Here is a 12,039-nt window from a genome sequence, read left to right as displayed (position 1 = left end):
AGTGAAGGGGTGTGAATACTTTCTGGATGCACTATATATATATATATATATATATATATATATATATATATATATATATATATATATATATGGTTTACCTGCATTTATTTACTGCAGCGGTTTTGCTTTGCCACGCTTTTTAGAGCACAGTCTTGCTTCATTTTACACAGTAACATACATTTCCCCATCAGGTTTTCCAGTTGTCCACTACTGTTTGTAACTGAGGCATATGAGTTATACTGCAAAATATTTACAGTTTTCATATCCCCTACAGTCAAGCATTAAAACTGCAAAAATGCGATGAAATAAATGAGCGGCATGCATTTCGGGGTTGCAGCCACATTAACATGCTTTTTGACCAGCATGTTCCCATGTTTTTTGGGAGTTATTCCTAGACTAGAGGGTTAGTGTGATAAGGCTGATTTGTTCTGATAGTTATCTGGTGTTGCAGTTCATTGGCGTCAAAGCCTGCCTCCTCCATTGCAACACCACAAAGCTGTTTTTATTCACCATGTGGAAATTACATTGCTAATGGGAGCCTTAACCTCGTCACTCATCATGCAAAAGTTTCAAACACAATGGCTGAGAGAAGAAAAACATTTATCCAATTAAAAGTCTTCCAGATGATAGATGGAGTAGAATAGAAGATGATAGATTCTTAAATGTAGAATCTCATGTATTTTCTGCTTTATTGGGTCAGTGGTAAACTGGTGGCCAGGAAATAAAAAAGGCACAGAGCGACAGCCAACGTATATGAACCCATGGATAGATAAAGAATAAGACTCAGTGCATGCCATTATAATCCACCATGTCACAATACTAACCACAACTTGGTAATGTGATTTGATAATATGTCCAATCCCAAGCGAAATCATTCAGTCTTCACACCTAAATGCTAAATCTGAATCAGAAATAATTAAAAACTTAACCGCCCTTATGGGGATTGCTAAAGCACACCCAAAATCCACAAGTGGTTTCAAGAATATGCACATATATTGTTCACTTAAAATATGTGAGCAGGGACATCCGAGTTGTATAGCAATCTATTCCATTGCCTAGCGACACGGGATCACCTGTTCGAATACCTATGTCAACTCCGGTGGTGAGGCATCCCTACAGACAGGGGGAACTGGGGGGGAATAGCCTGATCCTCCCACACGCTATGTCCCCCTGGCGACACTCCTCACTGTCAGGTGAAAAGAAGCGGCTGGTGACTCCACATGTATCGGAGGACGCATGTGGTAGTCTGTAGCCCTCAACAGATTGGTAGAGGGGGTGGAGCAGTGACTGGGATGGCTCGGGAGAATGGGGTAATTGGCTGGATACAATTGGGAGAAAACGGGTATATATATATATATATATATATATATATATATATATATATATATATATATATATATATATATATATATACACTACCGTTCAAAAGTTTGGGATCACATTGAAATGTCCATATTTTTGAAGGAAAAGCACTGTACTGTTCAATGAAGATAACTTTAAACTAGTCTTAACTTTAAAGAAATACACTCTATACATTGCTAATGTGGTAAATGACTATTCTAGCTGCAAATGTCTGGTTTTTGGTGCAATATCTACATAGGTGTATAGAGGCCCATTTCAAGCAACTATCGCTCCAGTGTTCTAATGGTACAATGTGTTTGCTCATTGGCTCAGAAGGCTAATTGATGATTAGAAAACCCTTGTGCAATCATGTTCACACATCCGAAAACAGTTTAGCTCATTACAGAAGCTACAAAACTGACCTTCCTTTGAGCAGATTGAGTTTCTGGAGCATCACATTTGTGGGGTCAATTAAACGCTCAAAATGGCCAGAAAAAGAGAACTTTCATCTGAAACTCGACAGTCTATTCTTGTTCTTAGAAATGAAGGCTATTCCATGCGAGAAATTGCTAAGAAATTGAAGATTTCCTACACCGGTGTGTACTACTCCCTTCAGAGGACAGCACAAACAGGCTCTAACCAGAGTAGAAAAAGAAGTGGGAGGCCGCGTTGCACAACTGAGCAAGAAGATAAGTACATTAGAGTCTCTAGTTTGAGAAACAGACGCCTCACAGGTCCCCAACTGGCATCTTCATTAAATAGTACCCGCAAAACACCAGTGTCAACATCTACAGTGAAGAGGCGGCTGCGGGATTCTGGGCTTCAGGGCAGAGTGGCAAAGAAAAAGCCATATCTGAGACTGACCAATAAAAGAAAAAGATTAAGATGGGCAAAAGAACACAGACATTGGACAGAGGAAGACTGGAAAAAAGTGTTGTGGACGGATGAATCCAAGTTTGAGGTGTTTGGATCACAAAGAAGAACGTTTGTGAGACGCAGAACAAATGAAAAGATGCTGGAAGAATGCCTGACGCCATCTGTTAAGCATGGTGGAGGTAATGTGATGGTCTGGGGTTGCTTTGGTGCTGGTAAAGGGGGGAGATTTGTACAAGGTAAAAGGGATTCTGGATAAGGAGGGCTATCACTCCATTTTGCAACGCCATGCCATACCCAGTGGACAGCGCTTGATTGGAGCCAATTTCATCCTACAACAGGACAATGACCCTAAACACACCTCCAAATTGTGCAAGAACTATTTAGAGCAGAAGCAGGCAGCTGGTATTCTATCGGTAATGGAGTGGCCAGCGCAGTCACCAGATCTGAACCCCATTGAGCTGTTGTGGGAGCAGCTTGACCGTATGGTACGCAAGAAGTGCCCATCCAACCAATCCAACTTGTGGGAGCTGCTTCTGGAAGCGTGGGGCGCAATTTCTCCAGATTACCTCAACAAATTAACAGCTAGAATGCCAAAGGTCTGCAATGCTGTAATTGCTGCAAATGGAGGATTCTTTGACGAAAGCAAAGTTTGATGTAAAAAAAATCTTATTTCAAATACAAATCATTATTTCTAACCTTGTCAATGTCTTTCCATTCATTTCACAACATATGGTGGTGAATAAGTGTGACTTTTCATGGAAAACACAAAATTGTTTGGGTGATCCCAAACTTTTGAACGGTAGTGTATATATTTGTGTGTATGTGTGTGTGAACAGTGTTTTCTCAAATGTAAGCAATGGTTCACCCGATGATCAGTACAACTGAAGAGAATGTAACTTTACCCATAAAGGGAAATCAATGTTTGAGTAAGCCCACATTTTTATTCACTTCGAGAAAATTGTACATTTATTAGCTATTATTTTTGTCCTTTAATCTATATCCTGTATGGCTTGTGCTCAGCAATTGCAAAGGGTATCCAAGTAGTAAAAAAACAACAAAAAATATCCTATAAATAACCACACGTCGATAGTCATTACATCTTCATATGAACAAAAGAGAGGAGGGTGATTGTCCCTCTTCCTATGAGAACATGCAGAAGAGGAATTTGACCAGCTGTTGTTTCTCTACGGTGCTCTCTCTCTCTCACTCTGTTTATTCACTCATATTTCCCTCAGAAAACACAACAATCCCCAACTTACACGAAGTCAAGGAGAACATGACCATGGGAACCACACTAGTGACCAACCCTGATGGAGGATTTCTGGTAAGAAAACGGGATGTTTATGCTGCATGTGCAAGCTGTTTTATTCCCTACCAGGAGCACATAAAATAGTTATGCATTAGTATGCTTTTGGCGAGGCGTCATGGGTAGTTAGTGCACATCACATGAACTTTGAGCTGTGTTCAAACAGTGCACATGACCTGTCCCGTTTCCCAGGGCGAGCTCATGTCCTGGGAATGTAACAGGATACGGCGAATCCATATTTCATACACACACAACTACACAACACATACATGATGGCATATCGTTGGCATTTAGGCTTTATTGTCATGAAGATGATTTGCAGATAGATGTGACACCGTTGGGATATGAGCAGTTAAAGCCCACTTATGACCAATGCATTTTGTGCACATCATCCAACAAATGTGTTTCTGAGCCTTCATGCTTCAGTCTAGGCTGGAAGAATTGATGTGGGACGGTGATGACAATATTCCAGCTGAGACATGTGAACAAGGCAGGCCAGTGGCTTTAAGTAGATATGATTTATTTTTTATTATTTGTGTGCTGTAGATTGAAGTAGTTTTGCAAGACAGCAATCCATAAGGGTGTAAGGAAAACAGAGGAACTTTGGGGAGAGCAGCACAATTTCAACAAACAGCCTCAGTCAACTAAATTTAGGGATGTTGTCCCATTTTCCAGCTATTATTGATAATCATGAAGCCAAAACGCCTGGGAGACTCTGTGTTTGTCTCTCTTTCCCCCTTTCTCTTTATATATATATATATGTGTGTGTATATATACACATACACCCACACACACACACACACACATATATATATATATACATATATTTATTTAATTTAATATATGTATTTAATATATGTATTTCTTTAATTCTCTGTCCTTCTCTTGAGTATAGTCTGGACAGATTTACAGTAGTTTTTAATAGCGTCTGTGTAATCCAGTGAGTAGAACTTTCCCCTTGGTTTTTCTCTTCAATGGTCCTGAACCTCAGCTCACCCATGACCTCATACTGGTGGAAACCTAACCAACCACTGCCTGTACAGTTAAATTGGGAGTCTCAATGTGTGTGTGTGTGTGTGTGTGTGTGTGTGTGTGTGTGTGTGTGTGTGTGTGTGTGTGTGTGTGTGTGTGTGTGTGTGCGTGCACGTGCACACCCTTTCCCCACAGGCCTGTGGTCCTCAGTATGGCTACATGTGTGGCCAGCAGCAGTACATTTCAGGTGTCTGCGCTAACGTCAGCTCCTCCTTTGAGATCCTCAACTCCATAGCACCAGCCGTACAAGGTACACAACATAACAAGACGTGATTTAACAATGCAAAATAGCATGGCTCCCCTTTCATGGACAAGATGCTGTTATCTACTGTTCACAATACATCCTCAGCTGCAGTCAGACTCAGCCTGACTCAACCAAGTGAGAGATTGGCGCATTCTTCTTAGTGTAAACTCGCCTCTGACTTTGGCCTTCTCAGGCCCGGCACAGCCCAGCCCTCCTGTTCTGCCATGTTGTATGCCCATGTTAGGAGACAGTTTACTGGGTCTGTCTTTGGTCTCTCGTAGGAAACATCATTGAAAGAATAAGAGTAAACAGTCTGCGGGTTCTTTCTCTCTCTCTCTCTCTCTCTCTCTCTCTCTCTCTCTCTCTCTCTCTCTCTCTCTCTCTCTCTCTCTCTCTCTCTCTCTCTCTCTCTCTCTCTCTCTCTCTCTCTCTCTCTCTCTCTCTCTCTTTCTGCTTGTCTCTGTATCTTTTCATTTCTCTTTTTGTTCCTTTGTCTCACTCTCTCGCTCTCAGGTGCTCTCTCCCTTACTTTCTCTCTCTTGCTCTCTCTCTTACTCTCTCTCTCTCTTTGTTTGTCACCATCTCCTTTTGTTTCTTTTTGTCCCTCTGTCTCTGTCTCTCTTTCTCTCTCTCTGCTTTCTATTTGTCTGTCTCTTTTCATTTCTCTTTTTGTCCCTCTGTCTCTCTCCTTCAGTCTCTGTCTCGTTTCATTTCTCTTTTTGTCCCTTTGTCTCTCTCCCTTTTAAGTATACCAGTTGCTTAAATATACAAACACCATAAACAGCCTGAAAGTAATGCAGCAAGTATGTCTTTTGACAAATTGCTATAAAATGCCTTAAAAGAATTACAGTTTCCCCTTGAAAATTTTCTTCATCGTTATAAAAGTATGCGGCACAGTGGCGCAGTGGTTAGCGCTGTTGCCTCACAGCAAGAAGGTCCTGGGTTCGAGCCCTGGGGTAGTCCAACCTTGGGGGTCGTCCCGGGTCGTCCTGTGTGTGGAGTTTGCATGTTCTCCCCGTGTCTGCGTGGGTTTCCTCCAGGTGCTCCGGTTTCCTCCCGCAGTCCATTGACATGTAGGTCAGGTGAATCAGCCGTACCAACCAAATTGTCCCTATGTGTGTGTGTGTGTGTGTGTGTGTGTGTGTGTGTGTGTGTGGGGGCCCTGTGAAGGACTGGCAGCCTGTCCAGGGTGTCTCCCTGCCTGCCGCCCAATGACTGCTGGGATAGGCTCCAGCTTCCTCGCAACCCAAGTTGGGATAAGCGGCTTGGATAATGGATGGGTGGATGGATTATATAAATACATATATTACATATTACATGAATGACTGGATACTACATGACTATTACATGAATGACTAAGCATTTTCTGTGCAGAAAACTTGCTAATGCTACGAATACAACTTTTTTTTTCCAGAATGTGCTAAAGCTTTGGACATTGTGATAGTTCTGGATGGATCCAACAGTATCTACCCGTGGTCCAGTATCGTTGAGTTCCTAACAAATTTCCTCAAGAACATCGAGATTGGACCCACACTCTCTCAGGTCAGTTGAATGACTGAATTTATGGATGAATGAACAAATGTCTTTGATTCTCTCAGTGTACTCTTTATTGAACCCTGAGGCAGCTCTCTGTTTTTACTCCCTCAGCCTTTTGAGTACCGCTGCTGGAGCTCACAGGATACAGTGATTTCATACTTGGGTTTATGGGGGATCAGCCCTTGTTTAATGGATGAATTAATGGGTGGCTGGATTGATTTGAGGGATGAATGGATAGATTATGAGTGATCAATGCATGGATTATTCATGTTAAGGTGATTACTTGAGGGGCATCCAGGTAGCATGGCGGTCTATTCTGTTGCCTAGCAACACAGGGATTGCCGGTTCGAATCCCCGTATTACCTCCGGCTTGGTTGGGCGTCCCTACAGACACAATTGGTCATGTTTGAGGGTGGGAAGCTGGATGTGGGTATGTGTCCTGGTCGCTGCACTAGTGCCTCCTCTGGTCGGTCAGGGTGCCTGTTCGGGGGGGGGGGGCTGGGGGGAATATCATGATCCTCCTGGTGACTCCACGTGTATCGGAAGAGACATGCCCTCCCCGGATTGGCAGAGGGGGTGGAGCAGCGACCGGGACGGCTCAGAAGAGTGGGGTAATTACAATACAATTTGGGAGAAAAAAGGGGGAACCCCCCCCCCCCAAAAAGATGATTACTTGAGATGATACTTTTTAATTAATTTTTGTTGCAAACTCAAATGATTGGCAAATTCCACTTGACTGATTTTTTTTTTTAACCTGGATCAAGTGCCTCTGAGCAAGGTGAATGTCTTCCTTGGCTCCCTCAGTAAGAGCAATAAGAATTACTATTAGATTTCTCACTTAAAACAAACTCAACCAATCAACGTCATCATTTGGTATGATCACAGCAGTAGTATGATAATGATAACTGCTTAAGTAATTTGGTCAACCTGCTATATTAAATTACACACTAAGCATGTTCCCGTCCATGTGTCTTTGATCGCTCTGTGACTCGGCGGTCAGGATCTATTATGGGCATATTGATTTGGCTGGTTAGTGTTCAGAGTTTTCCAGAGGGGAGTGTTGGAAACTTTTCCTCCAAACTGTGGAGCCCAGTGGTTCTAAGTCACATCTTCCATAGCTGCTAAAGTCTTCTGTCTGTCATATAAAGAGCATCCTGTCATATTAGCACCACCAGAGCAACCACATCCTCACCAGAATGTCTGGCAGAGCAGAGAAGAAAGAGAGGAATGAATGAAGAGAAAGAAACTAAAGTGTGTGTTGTGTGTGTGTGTGTGTGTGTGTGTGTGTGTGTGTGTGTGTGTGTGTGTGTGTGTGTGTGTGTGTGTGTGTGTGTGTGTGAATTTAAGGTGGGCATTGTTTCATATGGAGAAAATGTGACTCACCGTGTCAACCTGAGCCAGTTTGACAACACACCTGACCTGTTAAAAAAGGTGAAACACCTGCCTCAGCAGACTGGATTCAAAACCATGACAGCTTTGGGCATTGATACAGCCAGGTAATGATTTTTCATTTTTTCATTACTCTTCATTAGGACTGCAAGTGGGTGAACTGTGAACTGATAAGGAATTGCACTCAGGCAACACACACACACACACGCACACGCACACAAGCATATTTATCCATCCATCCATTATCCAAACCGCTTATCCTACTCAGGGTTGCGGGGATGCTGGAGCCTATCCTAGCAGTCATTGGGTGGTAGGCGGTTTGAGACTCCCTGGACGGGCCGCCAGTCCATCACAGGGCTTATTTATACACAGCCTGGCATATTTATTTAATTTGCCAATTTGGGTTTCATGTTTTTTTTTTTTTTTTTTGTTTGACTCTCACAAAAATCTCACAAAACAGGAGAGAGGCTTTCATGGAGGAGCGTGGTGCACGGCCGGGGGTCAAGAAGGTCATGGTTATTGTGACAGATGGAGAGTCCCATGATTTCTACAACTTGGACCAGGTCATCAAGGATTGTGAGGATGATGAAATTGAGAGGTTTGGTATTGCTGTAAGTTGACGCTGCCTTTATCTTGTTTTGGCAAGTGTCTTTACACAGATATAATTTCTATTATCATTAGAGGCTTTCTGCCTTTTCAGGAATTGTTCAAGTTACAACCGACATGTAAAGCATATGTTTAATGTACAAGGTTAAGACATGTTGGGATATGGAGATTAGAAGACCAAAGCACTCTGAGGCACATTGTCCCATTTACTCTTTGGGTTTTGTTCATGTATGTTCTGTTTCCATTTGATATCCAGAATATCATGAGAATCTTTATTTTATGATCATGATGTTGAGAAACAATTACTGTATATATTTTTCATCCCAAATTAGACCTTAGCCTGGCTATTAAGAAATATTTGGTATATTTAGTGCATATGAAAACACTTTGCTGAGGATGTTGCCATTTTAATCAGCTACACTTAGCTTGACATTCATTCAGTTACACACATTTACAAGATAACCACAATCTCCTACTGTTAGCCAATGAGTAACTAAACCACAACAATTAGGGTTAACCGCCTCAGTTAAAATCTGAAGCCCTTGTTACAATTCTACATCTTTATCCTCTGGACAACTACAGCTGAATTCAGTTAATTCATTTAACTGCACATTCATTCACTCACTCACTCACTCACTCACTCACTCACTCACTCACTCACTCACTCACTCACTCACTCACTCAGTCACATGCTCAATCATTCACTCACTCACTCACTCATTTGCTCGCTCACTCTCTCAGTCACTTTCTTTCTCACCCGCTCACTCACTCTCTCTCACTCACTCACCCACTCACTCTCACTCTCTCGCTCGCTCACTCACTCACCTGCTTACTCTCTTTCTCACTCGCTCACTCACCTGCTAACTCTCTTTCTTTCTCACTCACTCTCTCTTTCACTCACTCACTCCTTCACTCGCTCTCTCTCTCACATACTCACCCACTCACTGTTTCTTGCTCACTCCCTCTCTTTATCTCATTCACTCTCTTCTCACTCACTAACTCACGCGCTCTCTCTTTCTTGCTCTCTCACTCACCCGCTAACTCTCTCTTTCTCACTCGCGTACTCACCTGCTCACTCTCTTTTTCACTCATTCACTCCTTCACTGTCTTTCTCTTTCTCACATACTCACCCACTCACTCACTCACTCTGTCATTCACTCCTTCACTCTCTTCTCAGTCACTAACTCACCCACTCGCTCTCTCTCTCTCTTACTCGCTGACTCACTCAGTGGCTCACTCACATTCATTAGTTCCTGATACAGTTTAAGCCAGTTTGTTGTGCTTGTTCCAGGTTCTGGGAGACTACAATCGTCAGAACAAAAGTTCAGAGGATGTTCAGAAGTTCATCAAAGAGATTGAGTCAATTTCCAGTAAACCATTAGGAGATCATTTCTTCAATGTATCTGATGAGGTGGCTCTGCTGACCATAGTAGATGCTCTAGGGAGCAGGATCTTTGCCTTGGAAGGTGTGTCCATGTGCACACACACATAATACATATACACATACACTCAGAGTATGCAATGTTCACATATGGTAGTCATCATAAAAACCCCTCTGAATTCTGCCCACTGTCCATCTTGCATTTGTACCACAAAGTTCCTTGCTCTGTATTTTGTTGTACAGTACGGCCAAACTCCAGCCTTTTTTCAGAAACTGTCTCTTCCTTTGACCATCAGACAGAAATAATTAAAATTTCCCAATACTTCCTTTCTTCAGCTGACCAGCACTTAAACGGTCTTACTGTATTTAAGCCCCCGTGACACATTCACGATTGGAATATCATTCACACAGATGACACATGTGCAAACACATTGGACTTCTAGTTGTGGCGGTGATAAAGTAACAGTCATCATATTAGTAAACTGTAAGGTTGACAATGTAATCCTGTAGTTTGCAGTCCCCCCCCCCCTTTTTTTTGCTTAATTTGTCAGTGGGGCAGATTTTGACAAATCATGCCATGCCTTGATGTTGTATACCCCATATCTCTTGGGAAAGCTTTTACCGGGTTTCACCTTCAAAATCGTCTGGTTTTGTTTGCCATCCTTTTTCTTTTCAGTGATGTTTTCTTTCTCTTTTGTTTGCTCTTCCTGAACATTGTTTTAAAAATGAGCTACAGTGATCAAATTAAGTCACAATTATAACGTTATTATGGGCTTTTCCCTCTCCAGCAACATCTGGCAATCATACCTCATCATTTGAGATGGAGATGTCTCAGGCTGGGTTCAGTGCACATACATCCAAAGTAAGTAATCCCAAAGAACTGTGAGAAATGAAGGCATGAGTACAATAGCTGTAGTGTACTGCATGAGTCAAGTTTAATGATGGAGCTAAATATACTACATCTTTACATAAAACATGGCTTGGTCGGGCATCCCCACAGACACAATTGGCCGTGTCTGTGGGTGGGAAGCTGGATGTGGGTATGTGTCCTGGTCGCTGCACTAGCGCCTCCTCTGGTTGGTCTGGGCATCTGTTCCGTGGGGGAGACTGGGGGGAATAGCGTGATCCTCCCATGTGCCATGTCCCCCTGACGAAACTCCTCACTGTCAGGTGAAAAGAAGCAGCTGGCGACTCCACTTGTATCGGAGGAGGCATGTGGTAGTCTGCAGCCCTCCCCGGATTGGCAGAGGGGGTGGAGCAGCGACTGGGACGGCTCAGAAGAGTGGGGTAATTGGCCAAGTACAATTGGGGAGAAAAAAAAATTATAAAATTTATGAGCCTTTTGGAATTTTGTTTAAGAAAAACCATTTTATTTTTTGTTATTTTTGTTATTTGTTTGTGTGCATGTGTACACACAAATTATGTTTTGTACATGTACTATACTCCCTTGTTCCCTTGTGTGTGTGTGTGTGTGTGTGTGTGTGTGTGTGTGTGTGTGTGTGTGTGTGTGTGTGTGTGTGTGTGTGTGTGTGTGTGTGTGTGTTTGTATGGATGTTTTCTGAACCAATCTACCGGTTCAGTCATGGGCTAACAGCATTATCTCTGGCTGATCGTCTTCCCTTTGCTGGTTTGGCCTGGTCAGGAGTTTTCAGACTAGCAGGATTATGCGATTGTCTGAATGTGCAGTTGCGTGAATGTTTGTGTGTGTGTGTGTGTGTGTACATCTGTCTTGTGTTGTGTTTTTTGGGAAGGCAAACATTAGATGCCTACAGCATGAGCGAGAGAGTGAGGGGGGGGGGATGAGGCAGTCATTCACTTGTAAACCACCATGCTTTTTTTGCTTCCTCGTCGTTTGCATAGTAAATTCATTCATTTGGCATTTCTTACGTCTATGAAAGAACAAACATGAACTCTTTCCATCACTGTCGTTCCTCTCATCCTGCGCCTGACTAATGTTCAACACTACCCCGATTCACCTAGACTGCTGTAAATACAGTCGCAGCAGTGTGACTGTAGTGGCTCAAACAAGTGAACCAAACCAAACAAAGTCAAACTGAGTTGTCCAGCAGTGTTCTTCATTTCATAGAGTAAAGGGAATGAGCCACTTGACTTCAGTTATTGTCAAGGACAGCCCCCCCCCCCATTACTTCCTGACCCCCTCCTTGCTTCCTGATAGCTCGCTCTCCATTTCCTCTGCAGAAAGTTCTTCCATACACCATCGATTTGGGGGACGCTGCTATGGTCCTATTCTTGAATCGCTATGCAATTATTATTATTATTTTATTTTTTGAATTTTCCCCCCTTTTTCTCCCCAATTGTACCCGGCCA

At 42.7% G+C, this 12,039-nt stretch overlaps 1 protein-coding gene across 1 annotated transcript in view; it reads left to right on the top strand.

The window, feature by feature from the left end:
• itga1 (integrin, alpha 1) overlaps positions 1–12,039 on the top strand; it is a 68,542-nt gene that overhangs the window by 40,570 nt on the left and 15,933 nt on the right. The window contains exons 4-10 of the mRNA XM_056290341.1: positions 3,453–3,541; positions 4,691–4,805; positions 6,214–6,341; positions 7,683–7,831; positions 8,185–8,335; positions 9,622–9,796; positions 10,500–10,573. Of these exons, the coding sequence (XP_056146316.1) occupies positions 3,453–3,541; positions 4,691–4,805; positions 6,214–6,341; positions 7,683–7,831; positions 8,185–8,335; positions 9,622–9,796; positions 10,500–10,573 (881 nt within the window). The remainder of the gene's footprint in view (positions 1–3,452; positions 3,542–4,690; positions 4,806–6,213; positions 6,342–7,682; positions 7,832–8,184; positions 8,336–9,621; positions 9,797–10,499; positions 10,574–12,039) is intronic.

Source organism: Lampris incognitus, chromosome 12, assembly GCF_029633865.1.
Source record: "Lampris incognitus isolate fLamInc1 chromosome 12, fLamInc1.hap2, whole genome shotgun sequence".
In the NCBI taxonomy this organism is placed as follows: Eukaryota; Metazoa; Chordata; class Actinopteri; order Lampriformes; family Lampridae; genus Lampris; species Lampris incognitus.
Note: the sequence above shows the minus strand (reverse complement) of the source record. Positions and strands in the feature narration are given on the sequence as shown.